This window comes from Lagopus muta, chromosome 11, assembly GCF_023343835.1.
Source record: "Lagopus muta isolate bLagMut1 chromosome 11, bLagMut1 primary, whole genome shotgun sequence".
NCBI lineage: Eukaryota > Metazoa > Chordata > Aves > Galliformes > Phasianidae > Lagopus > Lagopus muta.
In genome coordinates this window covers 13,459,831-13,484,346 of record NC_064443.1, presented here as the reverse complement: position 1 = coordinate 13,484,346, position 24,516 = coordinate 13,459,831, and the positions used below count along the sequence as shown (strand labels likewise).

At 41.0% G+C, this 24,516-nt stretch overlaps 2 protein-coding genes across 2 annotated transcripts in view; one reads left to right on the top strand and one right to left on the bottom strand.

The window, feature by feature from the left end:
• Positions 1–12,989, bottom strand: part of ATXN7 (ataxin 7) — an 80,749-nt gene extending 67,760 nt beyond the window's left edge. Inside the window, exon 1 of the mRNA XM_048957039.1 lies at positions 12,910–12,989. The gene's annotated coding sequence lies outside the window, so the exon portion shown is untranslated. The remainder of the gene's footprint in view (positions 1–12,909) is intronic.
• Positions 12,990–13,017: 28 nt separating this feature from the next.
• Positions 13,018–21,069, top strand: THOC7 (THO complex 7). The gene is made up of 8 exons (XM_048957048.1): positions 13,018–13,157; positions 13,412–13,529; positions 14,431–14,558; positions 14,873–14,959; positions 16,361–16,418; positions 19,563–19,629; positions 19,753–19,822; positions 20,696–21,069. The coding sequence occupies exons 1-8, from the start codon at positions 13,139–13,141 to the stop codon at positions 20,761–20,763; spliced, it is 615 nt and encodes a 204-aa protein (XP_048813005.1). The 5' UTR covers positions 13,018–13,138; the 3' UTR covers positions 20,764–21,069.
• The last annotated feature ends 3,447 nt before the right edge of the window (positions 21,070–24,516 follow it).

Here is a 24,516-nt window from a genome sequence, read left to right as displayed (position 1 = left end):
AAAGCCGTAAGAAGCTTTCGCATATCACACTTCAACAGTTTAAATACAACCACACAAAGCGAGGAAAGACAGGCTAAAAAATTACTCAGTTTCAGAAATAATGACAGATATTCTCTAAGCAGGATCTTGTCTTCTAGTTGAAAATACCTACATTTTGCTGTATGATTTATGCCACCATTTGAAAGTTCAATCTGAAAAGCACATTAGGTTACTGCAAACTAAGGTAAGTAAGGACTGTTGAAATTATATTTATACATTTCTTTAAAACCTGGATTCGTATGCATCTGTAAAGAAAACGAAACGTTCCGTATTTTGTGTGACAGGAATATTTCATACCCATAACAACTTGTATTACATCAGAAAAACAGGCAACACAAAAGGCTGGTAGCAAGCAAAAGGATGCTGGACATCAGGAATCTCAATTCTTCCACAAAGAAAAGAAATCCCACTTGGCTCATTTCAAAGGGTGCACAAACATGCAATATCAGCCCAGACACTTCTCAAGATAAAAAGGCACAGTTAATCAAGACAATGCAGAGTATACATGATTAACATGATTTGCAAAATTTATTACCGAGCTTCTCTGTTAAATGAAATATTATTCAAGCTACACAGTCACGGTTATTGCAGATTAAAGATTACAAATTAGCTCCTCGTGTATATCATTATTGTGAGTGGCTGCATTTTATCTGTCTAATTTTAAATTACTGCAGGCAGATGAAAGGCATCTTAAAATCTGGCTCATAATTTAGGTCCCATACCACTAACCTGAACAGAGATGTTGGTTCTTACATGGGTACCACACTATTCTCAATGTAAACAAAGGACACTGGCATGCACCCGAGGCTAAGGATGTCAGCATTTTTCAAACACCTTTCTGACTGTTCCATTTTATGGTGATGCAATATGACCTACATTTTCAATGGCCAAAGAGAGACAGAGAAATAGAAAGGGAGGAGACAGAGAAAAGGGAGATAGACAGACCTTTTCTGTCCTTATCCTCCATGAACTGAAGCTGTTTCTGCCCCTCACAGGGACCAGAATAGGCAAGAATAAAGGCAGAATAACATTACAGCAAATTCCACAGGAGGCACTGAAAAATAGAGTATCATAAGAAACAGCAAGATTTTTTCTGTAGTCCTGTGAACAAACACATACTGATACCTTCAACAGGAAAGAAAAGCAGAAGAATCAATAATTTTATTGTCAATTGCCAGTACAAAGCTGTCTGTAATACAAACGCTTATTTTACTACCTTCTATTTCCCACCACGTTTGTACCACTTCATTTTTATATATTCCCCTTAGATCTCAAAATGAAACACAAAATAATACACATCATTATCATCACTTTTACAGAGAAATTGAGGAGAGTGATTTGCCCACAGCTACCTACCAGACCCAGCACAGGGCTGGGAACAGAAAGCATCACTCTTCATTATCTCTGTGCTGTGCCATCTATTAGGCACTGTGATACCTGTCATACTAACACATAATCTTGACATAATTCCAAAATTATCTCTATCTCGTCTTTCTTGCATATGAGTTTCACACAGAAAACTGCACTAGATCACTGCTAACTCTCTTCAGAAAGCTTTCTCTCACAAATGATAGACCACATTTGTCAAGCTGTCTCTGGAAACACACTTGACTGTGAATCGCAAGACTTGACATAATGTGCCAATGGTATTTTTCACTACAAACATGTAAAAATAAACATCTGATTCAAGCTTTAGTTTTTGTGGTTTTTTGGGTTTTTTTTTCCCTTTTTCCTGCAAACATGGTATCTTACTTTTCAGAAATCTGTATTTTCCACTGTCAAACTATCGTGTTTATAAAATGAAGGGATGTCGCTAGGACTATATTAAGCAAGAATCAGCAGCCTTTGCTTAACAGTTACTGCTTTTTAGCACAAGACCTGCCTTGCAGAACACGTGCAAAGCACTTGCAGCATCACAGCCCCTTTACAAACGCTGTTACATGTACATATATACAACATAACAGTAAATCATTTTCTTACTGTCGAGACTGTAGGCCAAGATTTGATCTTAAGTATCCCTCTGCAAACGCAGAGCAACTCAAGGAGCTTCTTGAGATTTGAGCAGAGGTAAACAAGCCTGTAATTTGGCACTGAATTTAAAACCATGTATCAATAAAATTTATAGATTAATTCCTGTTTTTGAACCGTATTTATTACAACAATAGCTTTCTTATCAAACTGTATTCATCTCCTGAAATGTAATCATCCCAGCGCAGCAAGTACTGAGAGACTGCTGCTGCTCTGCAGTTACAACAGGCAGCAGCACACAAGCACCGCTACGTCCAACTGCAAGCAGTGACTGGGCAGGCAGGCAAAGAGACCTGTTCAAGGAAAAGGAGAGAGAAAAATTGAAGCCTACTCTACTTTGTTATGAAGAAAAAGTGGAGAGTCAAGAGGCAAAGACCTGACAGGAATGAAGGAAAGGAATTGCCTGTAAGTGGACAGGAGAGGTTAGAAATAAAGAGCAGAGGACGGACACTGCAAAAGGAGGGTGAGGGACAGGGCAGAGGTGGAAGACATGACATCTAAAGCAGTAAGCATTTCTTAAATGACACACACCTGAGAGGCTGTCAGGAAATCCTAATTTCTAAAAACCAGGGTACAACAATGTACTCCTCCTCCTCTCATCCCCGGTTGCACCTTTTGCAACCTACTGAAACTGAATTTAGCAGGAAACGAGGATGCCTCCCATCATAAACTGAAATCTGCTTCTGCTAATCTACGACAAGAGTCTTGCTGATCTGTAAAGAAGTCTCTTCACTATTTTTAGCATCACCAAAGCTCTCCTTTGTGAACGTCTCACTGCACCATTTTCTCAGTTACCCTTATTTTTTGCCTTTCTTTTTTGCTTATTTCTTTCTTCATAGCATCTGTGTTTCCATTTGAAAGCGGGAGAAGCTGAAGTGACACTGCTACCGAACACCACAAAAATTCCAACTAGAGAGGGCAACCAGAGCAGATAGCAGGGTTCAAGCCAAAGCACCCAGCAGCCTTCCCTTCTGCCTACCACTGACTGCCACCTAGAGTCGGAGCCACCAGCTCGCACACAACGCTGGTGTTAAGGAGCAGAGAAAAATGTCAGAGCAATGAGAGAAATGTTAATCCCAACCATTTAAAAACAACAACAACGAGAACTCATATTCTAAAAGGCTACAACTACCTCAAAAATTATTTGGGTTTCTCTTCTTAATGACTAATGAGAATTTGGTCCGTGCCTCCTGTCTTTTCTTTCTAAGTTTCAATTTCATTTTGTTATGAACACTGGAGTTGTACACCTGGGGAAAATAGACATAAAGCAGCATTATACTGCTTTGCAAGTAAGTCCTGTGTTCCACATTGTGTGCTCATGCTAAGAAGGTGAGTGCAAAATGCCATCCTTAGCTGGCAAGTCAATCTGTATTCATACTGACACCAGCAAACCAATGGCTCAAATGTCTACAAAAGCCCACTTAGCCAACAAGACTTCTCACACAGTATCCATCTGTCACATGGTTATTACTATGTTAACTCAGGACTCTTTATTATACTATATAAAATATCTTATTTTTTCCATCACTACTCACGTGGCTATTAACAGGACACTCAATTTTCACAAATTAAGCAACCACTGGGTGCTCATTACCAAAATAAAAGGAAGGATTTGTTGTCATTGCTATTATTTACCTGGAAATCAAATAACTTGCATTTTGACGTACTCCCTGTAGCAGTGACTTTCTCTGCAAACCACAGATGGGTAAGAAGCCGCTGGTGTGCATCTGCTAACAAAGTCTTTGGCAATTAAAGCCATTTATTAATTATAGCTATTAATGTCTTGTGAAGAAATCAGTTCCCCAGTTTCCTCACTCCTCTTACAGTCAAGAAGACTGGTAATGAAAGTATTAGATTTCTTCTCACCTCTATCATTACAACAGACATATAATGTCCAGGTCATACACTGCACCTCCCTCTTACTGCCAGTCCCACCAAGAAGTATATTTTCCCTAATTAGGTGTATATCCACAGACAAAATTAAATGCCATTACAAAGCTCACAGCACCTATGAACCAAAGTCACACTGTAGTCTATCAAAAGCAACAATTTCTGCCTCTTGCATGCATGCAGTGACATGCAACAATTGCTCCTTCAGATCCACGCTCGGGCCACACTGATCTGCACAAAGCACTGCACAAATTCTCTTGGTTTTTTCAGGTAGAATAACAATCCCATAACTAGCCTGGATGTAACATCAGAGCAAACAATATTCAAAGAGGAAGAGGCCTTAGAGGCCTACGTGCAACTAACACTCTCCGAAAAAACCAAAACCCACTGAAAACCAAAACCTTTACCTAACAACTGTCATAGCCTTTCTTACAAATACGGAAAACTCGAGTTGAAGTAAAGCTGCTGAACAGGCCACAGAGGGGGAAAAGAAATTCCAGTGTATATTGGTCTTATACTTTGATCCTACTAGAATCTGTGCAGTTTTAGTTAGATGTCTGTTAACCAAAGGAGGGGCAGCAGGAACATCCAGAGGTCAGACAGCCTATCACTCAGCCCCGGGGCACGAAGCCAGACTATCTGTTGGGAGCAATATAGGTAATTGAACCTGTTCTTGAAGTCCTCAGGCAATGGAAGCACCATTGTACCTGCAAAAGATTATTCCAACTTTACTTCACCAGAAAATTGTTTGTCCATGTTGAATCTACCTTGCTGCAATCTGACCTGGTTCTTTCCTTACTTGCCATAAGCTCCTCGCTTTGCAATGCTCTCCAACAGAACTGTCTTCTCACTCTCTCAGCCTCCTCTCACTTAAGCTAAGGAATTACATTCTCTCAGCACTTCTTTCCATGATGTGTTTTTCACCTCTTTAGGCAATTTCTTTGGCATCTCCACACTTCCTCCTTCCTGATTTCATTTGGTACCGACCCTGTTGTCCTGCATGTGGGCAGTTAATGAATACTTTCAAACTAAGGATGTCAAATAGGCTGATTTTCAGGATTTTTAATAATCTACGTAATTTTCTGCTTAACAAAGTTTAGGAGACCCAGCTCAAACACAGTCAATGCTCCTTCTGTATATAGCGTTTTGTACCTATAAACAAACCTAGCAAAAGTACATGTGATATTCCCACCAGTTTAAAAACTCAATGTTCCTGAGATAATAAAATGTCATTATTATGGTCTGAGCACAAACATAAAAAGGAGGTTGTCCCCATTGCTCTGCAGCAGAACTGTGCACATTCCTGTTGACATCACAGATGGTGCACAGAGAGTTGGTGAAGCATTAGAAACATAGAAAATTACTTTCCAAATATGAAGGAAAATAACCAGACAAAGATTAATCCAAAAGCTTCAAAGTAAATCTTTACAAAATGTGACTTGATAGAAGTGAAAAGAATGCCTGTACCTACCAGCAGCTATCCTGTGCTAGGCTGCTCTTTTCCCCAAGCAATGACAGTGCTGCAGCTGAATAAAAGATCCCACCTGCATGGAAGGCAGCAGAGAACAACTGCTTACTGCAGGAGGTCTCTGGGAAGGAGCAACGCCTGCAGAAGAGCACCAAGAGCAACCACCAAGAAAAGAGATACGGAAGAGCAGCTGCGCTCATTGATACAAGCAGAAAGAGAAGAAAAGGCAGGTCGCAAAAGGGCTGTCTTAGAACTGTCATCTCTGTGCCAAGTTCTAGAAGGACAGGATGGGGAAGTGGCTCTATGAAGAGGTGATTACAAATAAAGAAGATTCAGTCAGAATACACCAGTCCTTAGGAAACTCGCTACCTGTGTTGCCACCACATCAAAAGCCGACTCCAACATCTGAGATCTGCTGGAACACGCCTGCTTCTCTGCAACACATCCCTGTTGTGCGTACTGTATCTGCTTCCAGGGGACATCAGCCATGTCCCACACACAGGGGCCAAACATATTACATACAGTGCATACATTTTACTGCTGACATTTTTAAAGATAAAGTCTATTTTGAAATGCAAACACAAAGCAGCCCTGTTTTGAGCTGTGATTACCCTGAGTCCATTTTAAATTCTAACACAGGGGATGTGGCGCACGATCTTAATAATTCATCCAACAGAAAAGTGCAATCTTAGAACAAACAAACAAGCAAACCCAACTCATTGCAGAGTTAAGGCTAAAAGTGCTCCTTTCAAAACCAGCCATCTCCCTTTGCACTGCGGAAAATCCCATTGAAAACACTTCAATGCCTTTCAGTAGTACAGCTCAAAATACGTTCAAGAGCTTGAAAGATCAGGACAGATTTCCTTAACATAAACATTTGAAAACAGCAGCTCTTGAGCTATTTCCTTCCATTTCTTTGATGACATTTGATCTACAGTTACAGCCAGTGGCTGCTGTTTGTTCAAGTTTTTTGACGTAACAGGAGGGAAGAAAAGCTTTACTAGAAAACTGCACTGTAAATACTCTCCTGTTCCAACCCGGGCCAAGTGCCTGCAGCTCAAGTGCATTTTAGGTATTTTATTCAATTTCAAACTCATTACATCATGTAAAAGAATCCCCATATGTTCTAACACACACGTGCACGATTTCATTTGGGGCCATTTTCTTGTTCAATCCCATTCTAACTTTATGCTCACACCCCACAAACCACAAGTGGATCTCAGAAATGAAGAAAACGTTCAATAAATGTAACTGCCAAAGCAACACTGGAATGAAACCGAAGTGAAAACATTTACAATGAACCACAAAATCACAGGTGCACAGTTGTAGTTATTATTAGCATGGCTTTGTTTTATCCTCAGCTCTTAGAAGCCCATCTTTATTCATTTAAGTAATAAAATCCAATCTTTCTGCCTTTTCTCCTTTATTAGAGCACTTTTACCCACATATAATCGATAGTTATATTTTCATTAAAATAAAGGCAAAAGACAGAGGGCCAGAAAGAATGCCTTACAGATTTCAGACATTCTGCACTAACACTTTTCAAAACAAACCCAAAACAGAATGTTTGTTTATACCAAGTCTCTACCAAAATATTGTTACAACACAGATTGGACTGGGAGCTTTGTAAATCCTACTCAGAAATAACATTTTGGCCTGAATGCATAGATTTTGATATGAATTGACCTTAACCTGCATCCACAGTCACTTTCATAGCCACACATATAACCACCTTCATATCTCAAGTGCATAGAAAATCTGCATAGATGTACAACACGTATATATCTATGTACACTATCTAAATACATAATGTATCTGTGTCCAACCTCTCCCTTATCAGCAGGTGTGAAATCCATTGTCCCAGCTACCTTCTGCTCCTCCCCCAAAGCAGTTTATCAGACAGATTTTTTCATTATGGTTTCACAAGGTGTTTTTTTCTACCTACACTTTTCAAGTCCAACTTCTATTCCTGCTTGCACATAAAATCTGGAAATTACCACAAAGGCACTCATACACATCTTTGAAGAGAATCTGAAAGGTCTTCAATCTGAAAGTGATTTTTGCAATGCTTGCATGTCTTTCTCTCGCGCTTCTGAAATGACTGGTTTGATTTTATGCATTATTTCCTTAAAAGCTTTAGTTCTGAGCCCTCTAATAGCTATGTGCTGGGCTACAGAGTCGAGTTCATTCTGTCCTTCTGACAGCACTACCACCTTACACTAGCCAACAGCCTGCTGATTACAAAATTCGCTCTGATGGAAGGAATTAAGAGCATTAATCTCCTCCGGATGGAGGATGGCTGGGTTGAAGGCTCCCACACGTGGTGAGCGTTCTAGCGGATAACAGCCCCGCTAATGACAAAAAGGGAACCAGAACCATCACCACCTCCTGGGTTTTGAAAGCAAAGACTGACCTTTACTCCCCCCTTTGAAAGAAAGAGCTTATGATCCTAATTTCAAGAGAGCGTGAATCCAAAATGCTCCCTAGAGAAAGGTGCTTAGCCCTGGATACAGGCAGGATTTAAGCACATTCCTACTTAGCTACTGGGTAGAAAATGTGCATATTCATCATCTCCTTCCAGCTGCTTCAGCTGGTGTAATTCTAAGGAAACACTTGCAAATCCCGAAGCATTTGGCCCTCTCCTTTTTCATGGAAACCCCTCTGGCTTCAGCTAGGTCGAGTCTTCCCTTTGGTACAACCTGTCTGAGCAGAGTGATGAAGGGCCACAACATGCACCTCCCTACCTGGATCACAGCCTCTGCTGGAAAAGATGGACTATCTTCTCCACATACATCTTCTGAAACAGTTGTTTAAACCATTTGCTTTCACAGGACTGAAGCAATATTTTCAAAGAAACGCTTGGCCCATTTGAAAAAGAAAATGAGAGGGAGGAAAGCATGTCTTCTTCTTAAGAAGGCCACTGCTTCTCTATGGGGGTTTTGCCCTGCTTTGAGTCACTGCTGTAGGGTAATACTGGTCAGAAACATGACGTGATGCATTAAAACATAAGAATGTAAAAATGAGCAGGCATCACCAAAGTATGTGACCATGCCTCTGTTTCTCTGCTCAGACTCAGAAACCAGGGTGTGAGCAAATGCCTCAGCGTATTGTGTTGTTCCGGAGCCACGAATCACAGCTCTTCTTAAACACTACAACTGACAGAGTTAATCTATTAAAAGAAAATACAATTTTAAGCCATAAAGCGATCCATGGCAATGTATAAAACTGCTTTTAAACAGAAACCATATGTTAATCAAAACAGACGCAATACTTTCTCCATCTTCTGAGACAGAAGTGCTGCTTCCAACATCTTCCCATGGCACAGGATCTTACTTTGCCAAGCTCAGAAAGCCATGTAAAATTTCTAGGTGTTCCTCCACAGATTTCTGCTGCTTGTAGGAAGAAACGCACTGCAACAACCAAAAAACAACAAACTACCTTCTGTAAGGCCTGAAGGGCTGACTCAGCCCTGTGCAAGAGCTGTGTGTGGCTCTCCTGAGGCCAACACTGGGCCATGGGGTTCTCTCAAGGAAGGCACAAGCAGGAAACACCTGGCTTCCCTCTGAACCTTCTGCAAAAGTTCCTCAGGAACACCACCAGCTATTTATTTAGATGTCACACAGTAAATACAGTAAATAAGGTATTTGCAGCCCTCTGATTGTTCACCCAATGAACATAATGACACACTTAAAACATCCTGCCAACAAAGAGACTACCAGATAAGTGACTAATTTTTTCAAAACAGCTCCACAAGCACAAATGGCTGCTTCCTTATAACATGCATGAAATACAAAATGTCACCCCAAAATTACCTCAAAGCCGTTTTAAATCATGGATCACAGAGATGGCACACAACCTCCTAGGCATCACACATGCAGCTGAAACCTCTGGGGTTAATGACTTTTGCATTAAGAGAAAATCTAACTACCTAACACAGCTTGCTGCAGTTTCATGACACTGAGCTCCACGAGACACGTGTTAAAGCACCTTGATGTTCTCACCAGGCAGGAACCCACAGTCCCAAAGAGCATTCTTGCTCTCCCTTCTCTTGTTATGCTGTAACTCTATGAAAATGTGCTAGCTCTGTGGAAACACATGGATCCATGTTAGGAAAGCTTTTTACAAGGCTAAGAATCACACTGTTAAGACAAAAAAAAAAGAAAAAGCTTTTTTTTTTTTTTTCTTTTTTAACTATTCTTTTGAAAAAATTCAGTCCTATCTGCCAAGAGTGAATATTTGAATATCTGCAGAACTAGACAGCAAGCATCTAAGAATTTTTACTGAATAATATGGCAATTACTTGAAACACTGCTGCTGATTTGCTGCAAATACTGAGGGTAAAGGAGCCAAAGAAGACTGCAGACAAAACGTAACAGTAATTTACAAGAGAAAACAGGGTGACACTGGTAGGTTAGCTCAATATCAGTCATGCACAAAATCACGGAATACAATCAACAAAGAAATAAAGGACAGTAATGCTAAACTTAGGCTTACAGAAAATAGGTCTCACTAAATAAATTTGGCGCGACTTTCTGACAAGAATATAGGTTGGACTGGATAAAAATACCTTGTAGTTTCTGACCTACTATACTTAGATCTCTGCAAGATTTAATGCCACACAACAGTCTGATTTAGAAGTTATTCAACACGAAGAAAACCTGGAATCTAAAACCACCTCATAAATTATTAGGGTGGCTTAGGAAAAATATTTTAAATCCACCTCATCAATAGTTAAAGATGTTTTCTTAGCTCTAAAAATCATAGCTCATTATACCCTTGAATACTATGAAAAGCTTCTTTACCTTTAATTTTTTCTGCAGTTGGAAAGTGTATATATATACACACACTATAGTTAAAGGGGAGGATGTATAAAGTTAGCTTAAACTCTGTGAAATTATTTCAGATATTTTTTTTTTCAAGAAAGAAAACCTCAACACTAACAGATTTCTTCAATTAAAAAAATAATAAGTGTACTTAAAAGCCATTTTTTTAGGAAAAAAAAGAGGATGAGGAAAATCCAAGCCACTTCCATGCAAGTGTAACATCTCACAGCACTGAAGGTACCCAGCTTACACTGTATCCAGGGACACCTGGAAACATTACAGAGGATCATTTCACTGGTTAGACAAGGACAGGTGTGTAACAAATTATTATGTATAAGCTGCTTCAAGGTCTTACCATGTGGCACATGTAAAGGAATTCAAGGAAAGAGGAAAATCTACATCATGTTTAGCTTGGTTGAAAGCTTGCACAGGTACTTAATCCAAATTACCTGGCATGGAGGAATATGCTATGCCCTGTGCAAGACATTTTTTCCTACTGCATGAATCTGCAATACTGATTTCTTAGTGAAGGTCCAATGCTACTCAGTATTTCTGCCTGTTAATTGAAGGGTTATATAAAGGGCTGAAGCTGATGGAGTCTGCACAGAATACAAGAACTGGTGAAGGATAAATAGGTAAGAATGAGTAGAGCCCGTTCCAGAGACCTACATCAAACACTGAATTAATGCAAAAAACATCCTTGGGTACAGCCTAGTGCAACACGCACCACATACACGTGCAACAAAGGTTGTTTTATACTTACAAGATGAGGAACTCTGCTTAGGAGTGGAGCGAACTGAAAGAAGACTCCAAAGACACAGTGAATGAGTACAGAAATCCAGCAAGCTGGAACTGGCTTCTTGGGCAAAACACGTTGTGGCAAAACAGAAGAGGAAAGACAGCAGGACTTAACATCAATATGTAGCTTAGTGAGATTCTTCATGATGCATTTACCAAGTTCTAGCTCCCATTTTGAAATAGGAAAGTTAATGAACACTGATGATATCTGAAAACTGTTTCAGAAAGAAAAAAAAATGGGTTTGTTCCCTAACTTCTTCTTATAAGACCCAGGACAGAGCATTTATAAGAATGCTGTAATCAGTGACATAAGACAAGAATGAAGACAAGAATGGCATAAAAGTCATTAAAAATAATTAACTAATTATACGGATTGCTGTATTCTAAATTAATTACTCAAGGAATTTGTCACTGTGGAGGGTTTAGTAAAGCAATCTGACCAACACTGCAATGATAAACAAAAAGTGAGAAAATATTAAAGAACAAGAAATAACACAGAAGTATTCTTGCATTATTAAACCAATAATTGCAATAATTGAGTTCCCTCCTATAATACCATACAGTTCTGCTCAACTTCTCATCACAGTAGAAAAAGAAAGAGACAAGAGTATGGCAAGAATAGTATTGATAAGACCAGGATGCTCCAAGATGCTGAAGTTCTAAGAGGAAATCAGTGGGTAGAGAGGGGACAGCAGCAACAAACCATGCTGTATAAAATCTCTACAGTTCACTTAGGCTGCCTTCTCACCCTTTGCCAGAACACTCAATACCAATGGGACCAAAGCCTTGGGAAAAGCAAACATTTTCATCAAACTAAATACATTAAATGGAAACATTCAGATTTCATGAAGGTATTGTTGCATGCACACGCACAGTTCAGGGATTCATCGCCCGCTCTTTGGCCTAAACTCTGCATAACTCTGCAGAAAATGCCATTTTCACATCAAATTATTTCACTCACAGATCACACAGCGATGCATAAAAATGAAGAAGAAAGCATATTTACCCAGTTTTTCTACCCTGGAAATTCTTCATTCTGAAAAATTCAGATGGGGCTTTAATGACCGCAGGCTGCAGCCCTCCCCAGCAGCACCTGGCCAAGAACCCACCAGGTGTCACTTCAGGACCCAAACTGCTGGCTTGCAACAATCTAGCAATACTTAAAACTCCTGTTACACACCTCCATCCCTAACAAAAAAAAATCCCATCATCACTCACAGCTCTAAAACCAGGAAGATGGAGATGAGACTGCAGACTGGTGTGGTTCTTTCCTCCTTACACCCATTCTGTGTTAAAGCACAGCACCGAGCGGAGCGAGCCTGCGTGTCTTTAGTGTCCAACCAAGAGGAGGCAATGCCGAGATGTCAGCGCCTGGGCACACATCTGACGCACCATTACCAAACCGACAGCAACATTATCAATGTTAGCACAGCGCAGGTGTCAACATTTTGGTCCAAAAGGCAAAAACCCAACACTTGATCTCATCCAACAGCTTAACGCCTCCTTTCTCCTGGCTCAGCGCAGTGCTGGTTAGCTTTTCCATAGGCACAGCCGGCTTTGGTTAGCACCCAAAGGAAACCCCACAGGGACAACATTTCCACGCCCTTCCCTCTGCCCCTCGTGTCAATGCACACACCACAGCCACGTCCCCAAGCGCGACCCGGGGCGCCCGGCCCGGCTCCCCCGCGCTCGCAGCGCCGTGCCCGCGGCTCGATGCCGGGCGTCGAAGGGCGAGGGCCACGTGCCGAGGGCATGGCGGAGCGGCCGGGCGGGGGGCGGCGGGGCCGGGGGCGCGGTGGTCGGGAGGTGGAGCCTGGCCGCGGGCGCGGGGACCTCCGCTTCCCTCCCCCGTCGGCCGCTCACCTGGCGGGGCCGTCCCTCGCCAGGGGGCCGGTTCCGCGCGGGGCGCGGGCCTCCCCGCCGGCCCTCCCCGCCGCTCCGCCGCCGGGCCGCGCGTTCGTCGCCAGCCGGCTCAGGCCCCAGCCGCCGCCGCCGCCTCCCCCTCCATGGCCGCCGCTCTCGCCGGCTGCATTGTGGGAAGCTGACCTCACTCGCTGCTGCCGCCGCCCCGCCGGCTCCGCCGCTCGCCGCCATGGGGGCCGTGACCGACGGTGAGACCTCCTCCCCGCCGCCCTCCCTCCCCGCGGCCCCCGCTCCGGGCCGCTTTCCCCGGAGGAACCCCGCCGGCTGCTCGGCTCGGCCTCGCCCCGCGCGGAGCCCTCCGTGCCGCTACGCTCTGCGCCGCGGCCTGGGGCTCCGCCGGGCCTCTCGGGCCCCGCTTCTTTCTTTCGCTCGCGTCCTCCTGGCCGAGCCCCTGCCGTGCCGCGCTCCCGGCGCGGAGCGCTAAACCCCGTTTTTTCCACAGATGAAGTTATCCGCAAACGGCTTCTCATTGATGGCGACGGAGCCGGGGACGACAGGAGGATCAATCTGCTGGTGAAGAGTTTCATCAAGTGGTGCAACTCCGGATCTCAGGAGGAAGGGTATTTGTTTGCTGTTTTTAAGTCTTGAAACTCATTGCTTTGCGGTTCAGCACAAAACTGAGCTTCTGTTTAGACAAAGAAAGTGAACTGCGTTCAAATGGATCCAGCCAGGCTGGATGGGCAACCTGGTCTGGCGGTTGGCAATCCTGCACACAGCAGGGGGTTGAAACTAGATGATCACTGTGGTCCTTTTCAACCTAGGCCATTCTATGATCTTTGCTATGTTCAGCCCTGTGTGGTTCTCGGGACAGAGCCCAGGAGCTGCGGCAAGAAATGTCAAAAATTACAGAGCAAACCATCCTGAAATCTAACAGAGCAGTGAGGGCTCTGCACGTTGCTTCACGATTCAGCAGTCCTGTTATTACAACAGGATCACGACTTGAGTGCTCCAGTTGGCGGCTCTGCATTTGTTCTGCTAGGTGGGGGCTGTGCTGCTTCTGCTGTGCTGCCCTGAAAAGAAGGAGGAACAGGCCAAAGAACTAAAGGTTGAGCAACAACATGTTGTTCTGCTGCAGGGTCTGTGCTGATGCTGGATATAAATTCCAGGAGGACATTCTGTGATGATGCTGTGCACAGAGGAGCGCTGGAGTGTTTAAATATTAATCGTGGTGGTCACAGAGCTGGCCCTAGTTGGGAAGGGTGTAATCCCTGGAGCAATCTGCCCGTGCTCTAATGCTGCTTTGCACCTTTAAGGACACGATGATAGAATTAATTGGTGCAGCATTCATTTTTAACTTCACTTTCAATAGTTATACATCGAATCTTAGAAATATTTTATTACTTGAATAATTGCTGTTGTTTTAACAGTTCCTTGCATTACCTGAGGCTTTGTTTTCTGATTATATAAAAACAGGCAGGTATTTTCATGCTGCTGAGGAATAAACATCTTGTTTGCTTTCAGTTACAGTCAGTACCAACGAATGCTGAGTACTTTATCACAGTGTGAATTTTCAATGGGAAAAACTCTTCTGGTATATGACATGAACCTGAGAGAGATGGAAAACTATGAAAAAATCTACAAGGATATAGGTAAAGGATGAGAAAAAAAGTCAATCTTTTCTTATTTGAATTTCTCTTTCATAAAGAAGCTCGAGTCAAGTCTGATAAACAAAATGTAAACGTATAATGGGTGACTTAAAAAAAAATATTTTAATACCAGTCATAGTTGCCCTTGTATCTTATCAGTGTTTAAAGTGTGTATGAATAAAACCTTTTCTTAGTCTGTTGAAGTATAGCTTTGAACCTCGTGGAGCTTGCAGGCCGTCGTGTAAAGAGCTGTTTGTGATGATTTAGCAGAATGGATTGTTGGCTTTTGTTGTTTGATTTGTGTCTTTCTGTTAAAGAAAATAGTATAGCTGCAGCACACGAGAAGATTTCTGAATGCAAGAAACAAATCCTGCAAGCAAAAAGAATTAGAAAAAATCGCCAGGGTAAGGAGCAATATTTACACTGGGCGGTTCTGTTGAAGGGTTATCTTTTAAAATACATTGTACCAGAAAATAGATTACACATTCTTGAAAATGCAGAAGAAAATGCTGTCATTAACGCTACATGTAGCGTTATCTGGTGGGTTCCACACAAGCTGCTGAAAGTTTGGTTGTTGAGGTTAAGCCGGTAAATCTCAGTGACACGTAACACCAGGAAAACTTAGAGAGTAGCTCAGAGGTGTTCTCAAGCCAAAGAAACCTTCCCAAGCATCCTTTAACAATTCAGTTGACTTAAGAGCTAAAGCACATTATTAGCAGGAAGACAAAAGAGTTAAATAGGCTTCCACCCAGCACCAAAAATCATGTAAGTGTATTCCTTCAGCTCTTCAGGAGGAAAGTAAGAGCTAATACAGGAGCAGTTGTGCCAGTTGCATACCCACCAACCAACCAACCTTGCAGAATACCTCTAAACCACCTATTAGACACATCTGTTCCCTACTCTTAAACGTAGGGATTTGATATTTTTAGTTGAAACTTAAAACATTTCCCTGTAACAGTCTTATCAAAATTTAGCAATTGGGAAAGCAAAAGTTTGCTTCCTAAAAATTGAAATGTGAAAATAAATAGTTTAAAAAAAAAAAAAAAAAGAACAGCTGTAACAGGTAAAAGGCTTTAAAACCTTTAAAAACCACATCCAGGTGTGTTTTGTGGATAATTTTAGACGCTATTAGAAACTGTAAAGAGCCTTAAGCAGTAGAAAAGTAGAGTACTTAGATTTTTACAAGCACAGGTCAGAAGTGTTTGCTTTCAAAGATGTTCTGCCCACATTTTCCATCTGAATGAGGTGATCAGTGTATGTAAAATATTACCTTTAGGAAGTGCCCACTTTAATTGTCTACATAACCATCATGTCGTTTTTACCGTGCAAACAAAGGTTAAATCAAGCTGTTGTTTCTCTTGCAGCATTTTATTTTTCTCTGAAAATCTTAAATGTCTGTGTAGTATCCTATCCACAGTTTCCTATATATATTAGATTATATATAAAAGCAACACTTAAGATTCATACACAAATACATCTGAAGCAGTGCAGAGCTATCTAAAGGTCATGTTTTCTTATCCTTTACAAATCCCTAGTACTGGGTAAGTTTGAGTAAGTAATTAAGGGCTTACTATCACCTGATCTTTATTTGAAACTGACTTTCATGTAGTCATCTACTTCGATCAGTTATAGTATATTTTTATACAGTTTTACATGAATGTTCCTTTTTTGTGTGCAAGATATTACGTAAAGATTTGAAAATGTTAGAACACTTTTTTGAGAAGTAGAAAGAACTGATGGGGAATTTTTAATTCTTATATCTATACCTTCAGAATTTAGACTAATAATATTTAAATTTCTTTCAGAATATGATGCATTGGCCAAAGTCATACAGCACCATCCAGACAGACACGAAACACTGAAGTAAGTATGAGACTGCATTAGATTACAATAAACCAGCAAATTAAGTCACCAGATTTGACATTTTCTTGGTTTCACAATTTGACCTTTTTGTCCCTGTTACATAGTTTCTTTTGATGCCAGAAAAGCTGGTGTTTCATTTTAAAATTGTGCCCTTATCAGCTTTCCTTCATTAATCTCTATCTGTATGGGTTCAGAAACATTACTAATAATTTTGTATTTGAAGTTTTTCCATTGTTAAGGTGAATGGATGAACTCAGATGTAAATGCACGGCAGTTTATCAGTGACAAGTTGATCAGGAAAGAGAGATAGCACGGCAGTGCTGTAAAGTGCAGCAGCAAGTAATCATGCAGAATATGTATCACACAGGCAAGTAAGATAGAATAAGAAGTAGAGAAAGCAAGAGAAAGCTTGTAGTGTTGTTCTGTGTTTTCCTTCTAGTAGTTGTTCCTGCATGCCTGCTTACAAATTACTACCTTGTGTACCACAATATAGCCTGCCCTGGCATGTAGGTAAGACCTACCTGTTGTCCAACTCGTCCTGCATATAACCTCCAGTATTACCTGTCACAGCTGGGTTTGGATCAGCTACCTGTGCTTTTGGGCCATTTTGAGCAGTCACGAGGAGATCATCTTTTGAATATTATTAAGCCACAGAAACATTCCAGGACTTACAGCATCTACAAGTTTGTTCTTCTTTACCTGATTAAAGGCATGACATGGATTACTTTCTCATTTAAATGTAGCTCGTGTCTATCCTGCTGTCAGCTTTCAATGAAATTGTAGAGGGAAGCTATTATTTCATGTCCCATGCTGTTTTATAGCAGCAGGAAGAATTTATCATATTATTTACCATAATATTAGCAATTTGTTTCGCTATAAACTTCTGACACTATTTCATATGCTTCTTTCTCATATATTATATTTTTCTTGGCCTCAATCTCTGTTATTACAGTTCATTCTCTTGTGACTTACTTATTTCTTTACTTCATTACTCAGCACGTGCCATTTATCAAGGGTTCATAAAAAAGGATTATTAAAAGTGAAGCTTTTCAGATAAGTCAGTTGACTTAGAATGGAAACAACTAATTGATAGTTTTGTGGGTGGTTGTTTTTTTTTAAGATGCCAGATTGTTAAGATCTGGGAGGGGAGGTGGTTTTAATTTTGCACAACACATCCAAGTGTCAGTTTCTTGAGCAGAGCTGTAACTGTCAATAAGGTCAGCTAATGAATTTAGCATTTTAGCTTTGCTTAAACTTAATTTCTTATCACCTTAGAAGAATATATTGTTAGAATTAACCCTTTGTTCATGCACTGTAAGAGTGTCTGCAACATATCCCCCCTGTAGTCCAAGATGTGGACTTTCAGAGTCTCTATTTTACAGATTTTACAAATCAGACATAGTAAGAGAATGGAAACATCTTTAGAGAGAGCTTACTTCATATGTATTCCAGCTTTAACTGACTTCCCCATGTGAACACTAAACATAGAAACTGTTGTAATAGAAAGTGTTTTAATTACAAGGCTTTCTTTCCCTAGTTTGAGAGAAAAATATAGAAAATCACATAATGTGAATCAGGAAAACCCACCCTAAAGTCAGTGGAGGGAGACTCACCATCAACTCTTAGTTACTAAAAACTCTAGAGAAAACTTCTGTGAGGAGAAACACCGTGGTTTATTGCAAGAGTCACACTTATAGCTTTAGCAAGTCATACAGCACAATAGGACAAAGTTCAGAAAAACACTTTTTTTAATGCTTTTAAGGGGCTATTTCTTGGAACAACTAGTCCTGCAGCACAAAGGAGGAGAAATTGTTATTGACTTAGTCATGAGTAATGCATAGTAGCCAAGTCAGGAAGTGACAGGAGCTGGACCACTAAATGGCAGCGCCAGTGTAATTACCTGCCTTATCAAAAGAGCTGTTACAGCATGAAGCAATGACACCAGTCTTAGAAAAGGAGACAGAAAAATGAGAAGATGAGGCAAAGATTTTTTGGAGCTGAAAGTAAGAGAAGTGAAACACCAGGTGTAGCTCGGACATTGCTGGAAAATTGCTTGTCTTCTCACTGCCTGCTTATAGCTGACAGCAACGCATAAACAATGTTTGGTGAAACAGAAGCCTTTCAGAAACTAGAAGCCAGGTAGCAGTGAAATCATTGCATAAGCCTATAAGCTGTCAGTCTGTTTCCATAATAGGAAGGTTTACAATGCCACACCCAACCATATTTAAGGCATTCCCCTCCAGATACCAGTGTACTACCTCAGAAATAGACAACACCCTGAGGTTGCATTAAACCAGAGCTTTTTCCCAGCCATCGTGACTGGAAGCCCTTCTGTGATTCCCTGCCCAGACTAGTTGCAATAGCTCTCAGTGCTTCAGAAAAAAACAACTTTGTTCCCTTGCTGACCTGTATACAGCTCTGCCTGCTAATTAATCAGCCTCAATCCACCTGACCTGTAAAGAAACAGGTTGATCTCATCATATGGATCATAAATTACAAGAGGCATTACAGGAAAATGAGCAGGGCCAAACTGGAGGTTTGCTTCATCCTCATTTGAAAGCTAGTCTAGAATACTGTACCTATTATTCTGTGCCAGATCTCAGAAAGGATTGTAGTGGACCAGATGAGAATAGAAAACAAATGCTTGCAGAAGGGTCCTAAAGAGGGCTTGACAGGTTACATATCCAAAGAAGACAGGAATAATAACAAAGATTATAGATGTTGCATACTTCCTTTATCTCTTAATTAAAATAATAACTGGGATGGGAGAAGAAAATGAGAGCATATCTATGGATCACAGGAGTACAAATATTGAATGTTGCTTTCTAAGGAATAAGCTAAATCATGTATCATCTGAAATGTGGATTACTCTGTGTAAATCTGCTGTAAAGTTGATGATATCCACTACTGTGTCTGGTCAGGCTGTTGTCAGAGATGGAGTACTTTATCTGACAATTGCTGTGTTTATTGCCTCTTTAGGGGAAGTAGCCTTACATGTATGTCATTCCTTTTATTATGCTTTGTTTACCTTTGCAGTACTATTAGCCATGCTGTTCATTTATTACTTAGTTTAAACCCGTTTTTCAGTAAATTCAGAGAACTTTAAAAAAAAATAAATAAATTACTGTGACAATTCCTTTCCAGGCAGCTAGAAGCTTTGGGAAAAGAACTTCAACACCTTTCTCACATTAAAGAAAATGTTGAAGATAAGGTAGGTTTTTCATAGAGATTATTGCATAATTATTTAATAGGAACATAATTAAACAAGAATCTGCTATGAGTTGTTTGGCTGTATATGCTCTGAGTTTTCTGAATATACTCTTGATCATTCCAGCTGGAGCTGAGAAGAAAGCAGTTTCATGTTCTCCTGAGCACCATCCACGAGCTTCAGCAAACTCTAGAAAGTAAGTGATATTCTTAGGTAACACATGCATGGGTTGGGTTTTGGCAGATCAGAAGATGAGATAGCTTGCAGCAGTGGACAAGCTGCATGCAAATTTGAATACAAAAAAGCTAAATGACTTAACCCTGTGAGGCAGGGAGCCCGTGATAGAATGGGGAATAAAGCTGTCAAACACAAGAGCTAAATTCAAAAACACAGTCAAAACATACTTCAATCATACCAAACGTATTCAAAAAATCAGCGTTTACTTTTCATGCTGTAATAATACAGATAATACAGATAATTTTGTTTTAAATATTATTTACTGGACGCTTGCTATGTCTTTTGAAGACAGAATAATTGGTATAGTCTGTGAGCATGACCTGATTAACATACACATGTTGCTATAAGAGCAGACTTTCATTCTCTAAGGCCCTCTAGATCTTCTTAAGCAGAATGAACTGTTAATCCTAGATGCAGTTTAGCAGAAGGTTATTGTTATTAAGCATTAATGACACTTGCTGAAGTATTAGTCTCTGAAATACATTTTTGTATGACCATAAGGTTTAGCTTTCAGTTTCTGGAATTTTGTAAAGGAAGTAAGAGTTTAGTGGAAGAACAACCTTAGCTGAAATAAAATATCAATAAACAAAGATAGGACATATAATTTGAAGCAGTCTGGCACTATTTGTTTGAACTGATCCTGCAGGATTTACCCTATATTTCCTGTAATAACTGTGGAAGAATCAGCCTTAAACGTAGCATTTTGTATAAAACAATACTCAACTACAGATTTAAGGCAATCAACACAAAATACTTTAGCTGGCACAGCTTTGCACTTTTGTTTGTAAATATAATCTAAGCACATTTAAATAACAATAATATGTTATTTTAGATGATGAAAAACTTTCAGAAGCTGAAGAATCTCAAGAAACTCAGATGGAAGCAGAGACCAAGCAGTAAACATTGTTAGGACTACTGATGATACTCTTGAAGAATACACATACGTCCTCGCTTTGTTTTCATGCCAATAGAAAAAGAATGGCAGCTGAAAACTTTCTATTGCTTCTGTGAGTTTTAATACACAAGTACTTGTTTTGCTTTTGTTCCTGGTACAAACAATTCCAGATCTGTACAGATGGACCCTTTGTGTTAATCCATAAACTTTGACAAGAAATATGTTTTGCCTTACAAAAGGTGAATCTTCTGTACATTAATTGTGAACTGAGGTGTTTGCAAATCACTGTCAATAAAAAGTGTTTACAAACAGTTTTCTATTATTTGGTAGGCACTGAGCTGAATAGTAAGGCCTCTTCTTCTTACTTGATATTACATGTCAGTGCACCTTTGCACAAGTCCCAGTTTCAATGCCATAGTCCAAGTGGGCTCTAAAACAGAACCAAGGTCTTAAACTTTCAAAGTAGACCAGAACACACTAGTCTAATTCTGTATGTGATGTGTTTTCTATCAGTGTTTCTGAAGGAGTGTAAACCAACATACTATACTATCTTTGTTTGTTTTTTTTTCCCCATAAGCTGATCCAAAGCACTGCAGTGATCTGAGCCTCACAATGCTGTGCATCCATTTCAAAAGTGCATTTTGAAGTGACACATTTAAAACTGCAGTTTAAGTACTTTGTTCTTGTAGAACTAGGATTCTAGTCCTGATACAATTCCTTTTTTCCTGCTTCTGGATTTTATTTGTTAACCATGTATTATGAAATAGGTTGTGGAGCCCTTCCTTCCTCGTGATAACAAACGCAAGCTGTAGGCAGCAATTGTAATGTTAACGTTAAAGAATCCAAGATACTTTGGTTATTAATAGGGAGCGTAGGGTGCACCCACCTGGACTGTCCTGCAGTTTGCTGGGAGGTAAGAAATACAGCTTTCAACCTTGCTGACAGAAGAGAATTGAGTGTGCTGTAAGCTTTTGTAAGGCAGCAAGCAAAGATCCTGGGGCAGTAGGAGGTCATATCAGTACCTGTTACCCATATTCGAATATCACCTGTTAAAACAGCCCTTCTGGTGGTTTGGGTAAAGGAAAACATTTTGGATCTCAATCAGACCACAACATAAGTAGGTTGTGCAGAGAAGTTGTAGGCGCCCCATGTCTGGAGGTGTTTAAGGCTGAGTTGGATGGGCAGCCTGTTCTGGTGCTTGATTCAGTGGTTAGCATCCCTGCCTGTGCTGAAGGGACTGGAACCTGATGATCTTTGAGGTCCCTTCCAATCCGAGCCATTCTGTGGTTCTATGATTTGCTGTTTTCCTAAAATAACAGCACTGTACAGAATGGAGCCACCTCCTCAAGCAAGGTGGCAGCCAAGTGGTATTTCTGGGGTTGCAGCTTTGGGCTTCTGTAGGCCAAATGCCACGTAACTCCCATTCTCAGTGACAGTGAATTTGGTGCATTGAGCTGAACAGGCATCTGAGATTGTTTTGTTTGTATTCCAAGTTTGCTAAAGGCAAGCCAGCTGAATGAGAAGTCGTACAACTTCAGTAGCACAGTGCAGCTGTAGACTAATAAGCTGTCAAAAGTCTTCTGGTTCACAGCTGGTCAACTCAGAACACAGGGGAAGCTCAGGTTTGCCTGTTAAAGCCTGTATAGACATGCTCTTCTTGTGCACACTTGCAGAATGGGGGTGAGGGGAGCAAACAAAGGATTTTACATGAAAAATAACACTGTCAAGAAGTATTTACTGCTCTGTGTTTTTTTCCCCCTCCTAACAACAGTGAACAGTAAAATATTTTGCAAAGCAACAATAGTAAATTATTGCTACATCAGGGAGGAGTCACCATCACAAATCTATGAATGATGAAGACCATAAATGACAAAGTAAGAAGGTGGTGTCACCATGCTGCCTTGGAGAGTAGCATGAACATGTATGACACCAATTCATTGCAAGTACAGCCTTGGTGGGACTTCAGAAATCTTAGCTTCTGGTTTTTTTCAGTGTTTAAACCTCTTGCTTCTTGAACAATGGATTTGCACCAAGAGAAAATCAAATGGAACTCTACTGACAGGTGACATTCAAAGTCTTTTATTAAGACAAGATTCAGATTCTAATCTGCTCTGTATGTGTTGAAAATACATATCTGTATCCCTTTCATTCTTCTGTTGACTTTTTGTTCCATTACCAGGACAGATGATTGCCCCTATTTGATCCCTTCCTAGAAAGTTCTCCCGTTACAACCTTTCTTACCTGCATTGACTCCCAAAGTACACGTGGAGACAACCGTGGCATTTAAATAAGAAATCCTTCCTGCTTTCATGATTTACCTTCTTCCCATAGCAGCTGAGAAATGACCGCATCTCTAAATGCAACAGCTAAATTTCATTGCCACATGGATACAAAAAGAAAAAAAAATACAGGCAGACTGGGAGATGCTGAAGTGACAAGCTGACACGAAGCTCCTTTTTGAGGGAGAAAAGAGATAGGAAAAGGGGAACATTGGACAAGTAGTGTCAGTTTCGCCCTGAGAACCCCCGTACCTTTTATTCTATAGAATACATACATGAGAACAACGCTGCGCTGCATGTGAACCGTTGAACACATCCATCGAACGCCCGGCCGGGGCTGCGGGGCCCTGCGGCAGCGGCAGAGGGCAGCAGACGGCAGCGCTGGATGCGAACGGGAGCAGCGCGGGTGGTTCGACCCGAACAGCGGACGAGGAGTGGTGATTCTTAAGAATATATATTATATATATATATTTCTTTAGGTTGCAAAGTCGCGCTGGGTTTTCTATGCATACCCAGCATGGAGGATTTTCAGACTCTCTCACCTAAACTACCCTAATTTCCAAAGCCTCACCTGAAACACTCAGGTGTATAAAACGCTGTGAAGCAGCAAAAAAGGTCCCGCAGTGAAGTCAGCACCCCTTGGCACAACGTGAGCAGCCTGCAACCAAGGTTAGAAGGCATTACTTTTGAAGCAGCCCTATATTTACATCTGTGAGAACTACAACAGATACAAAAAGCACAACACTGATAGAGCAAACTCTGTTACAAAACCACTGTCTTTCAACATAGTCATCACTATTAGTTAAGCATTTTCACCTGTAATGAACAGGAGCCTGTGTGCCATTCTCATAATTATCTGCACCCACAGAGGTGCTCCACTGTCACCATAATCAGATCGCATCACCTACTGCCTCTCTGTGCTCATATCCACTGTTTGGTCTTCATCAGTATCTATGAACAGGTGCAATTTTGTTTTTCAAAAGGAGGAATTCAATGACACACCTTTGCTCCTTATCAGATGCCATTCTATCAGACTGCCCTTCTGCTGCCATTCATTGCACCACAACAAAATGTTGTGGTAGAGATCGGTGGAAAGGTTCAGCATCTGTTACCATACCTCCAACACCTGCCTCTATTGTTGTGGGCCAGTATAATAAAAATAGGAGGCATTACTTTTGGAGCAGCCAAAAAGCCGACACAACCTCCAGCAGCCTCTCCCACATTGGGGCAGGGGGAACAGAGCCCAGCAGCGCAGCCCAGCCCTGTGGCCATGCTGCTGCGTTCCTGCCTGAGCACACTCTGCCCCAGCAGCCTGAGGCCATGGCACGAGCCATTTGGGGATCATTTCACACTGCAATGCTCACAAATTTGCTGCACCATGCTGAAAAACCCAACAGAAGTTGCTGAGAGCGTTATCTATCCTGTGTGAGAACTCCTAAAGTAGGCAACAGCTGACATAGGCGTTAGTAAACACTCAGG

What these genes read in the sequence shown, in the direction of transcription:
- THOC7 (XM_048957048.1), top strand. An exon ending in AAAAATCTACAAGGATATAG is followed by an intron (nt 14,559 to 14,872) that starts GTAAAGGATGAG and finishes TTTCTGTTAAAG; the next exon opens with AAAATAGTATAGCTGCAGCA. An exon ending in AATTAGAAAAAATCGCCAGG is followed by an intron (nt 14,960 to 16,360) that starts GTAAGGAGCAAT and finishes AATTTCTTTCAG; the next exon opens with AATATGATGCATTGGCCAAA.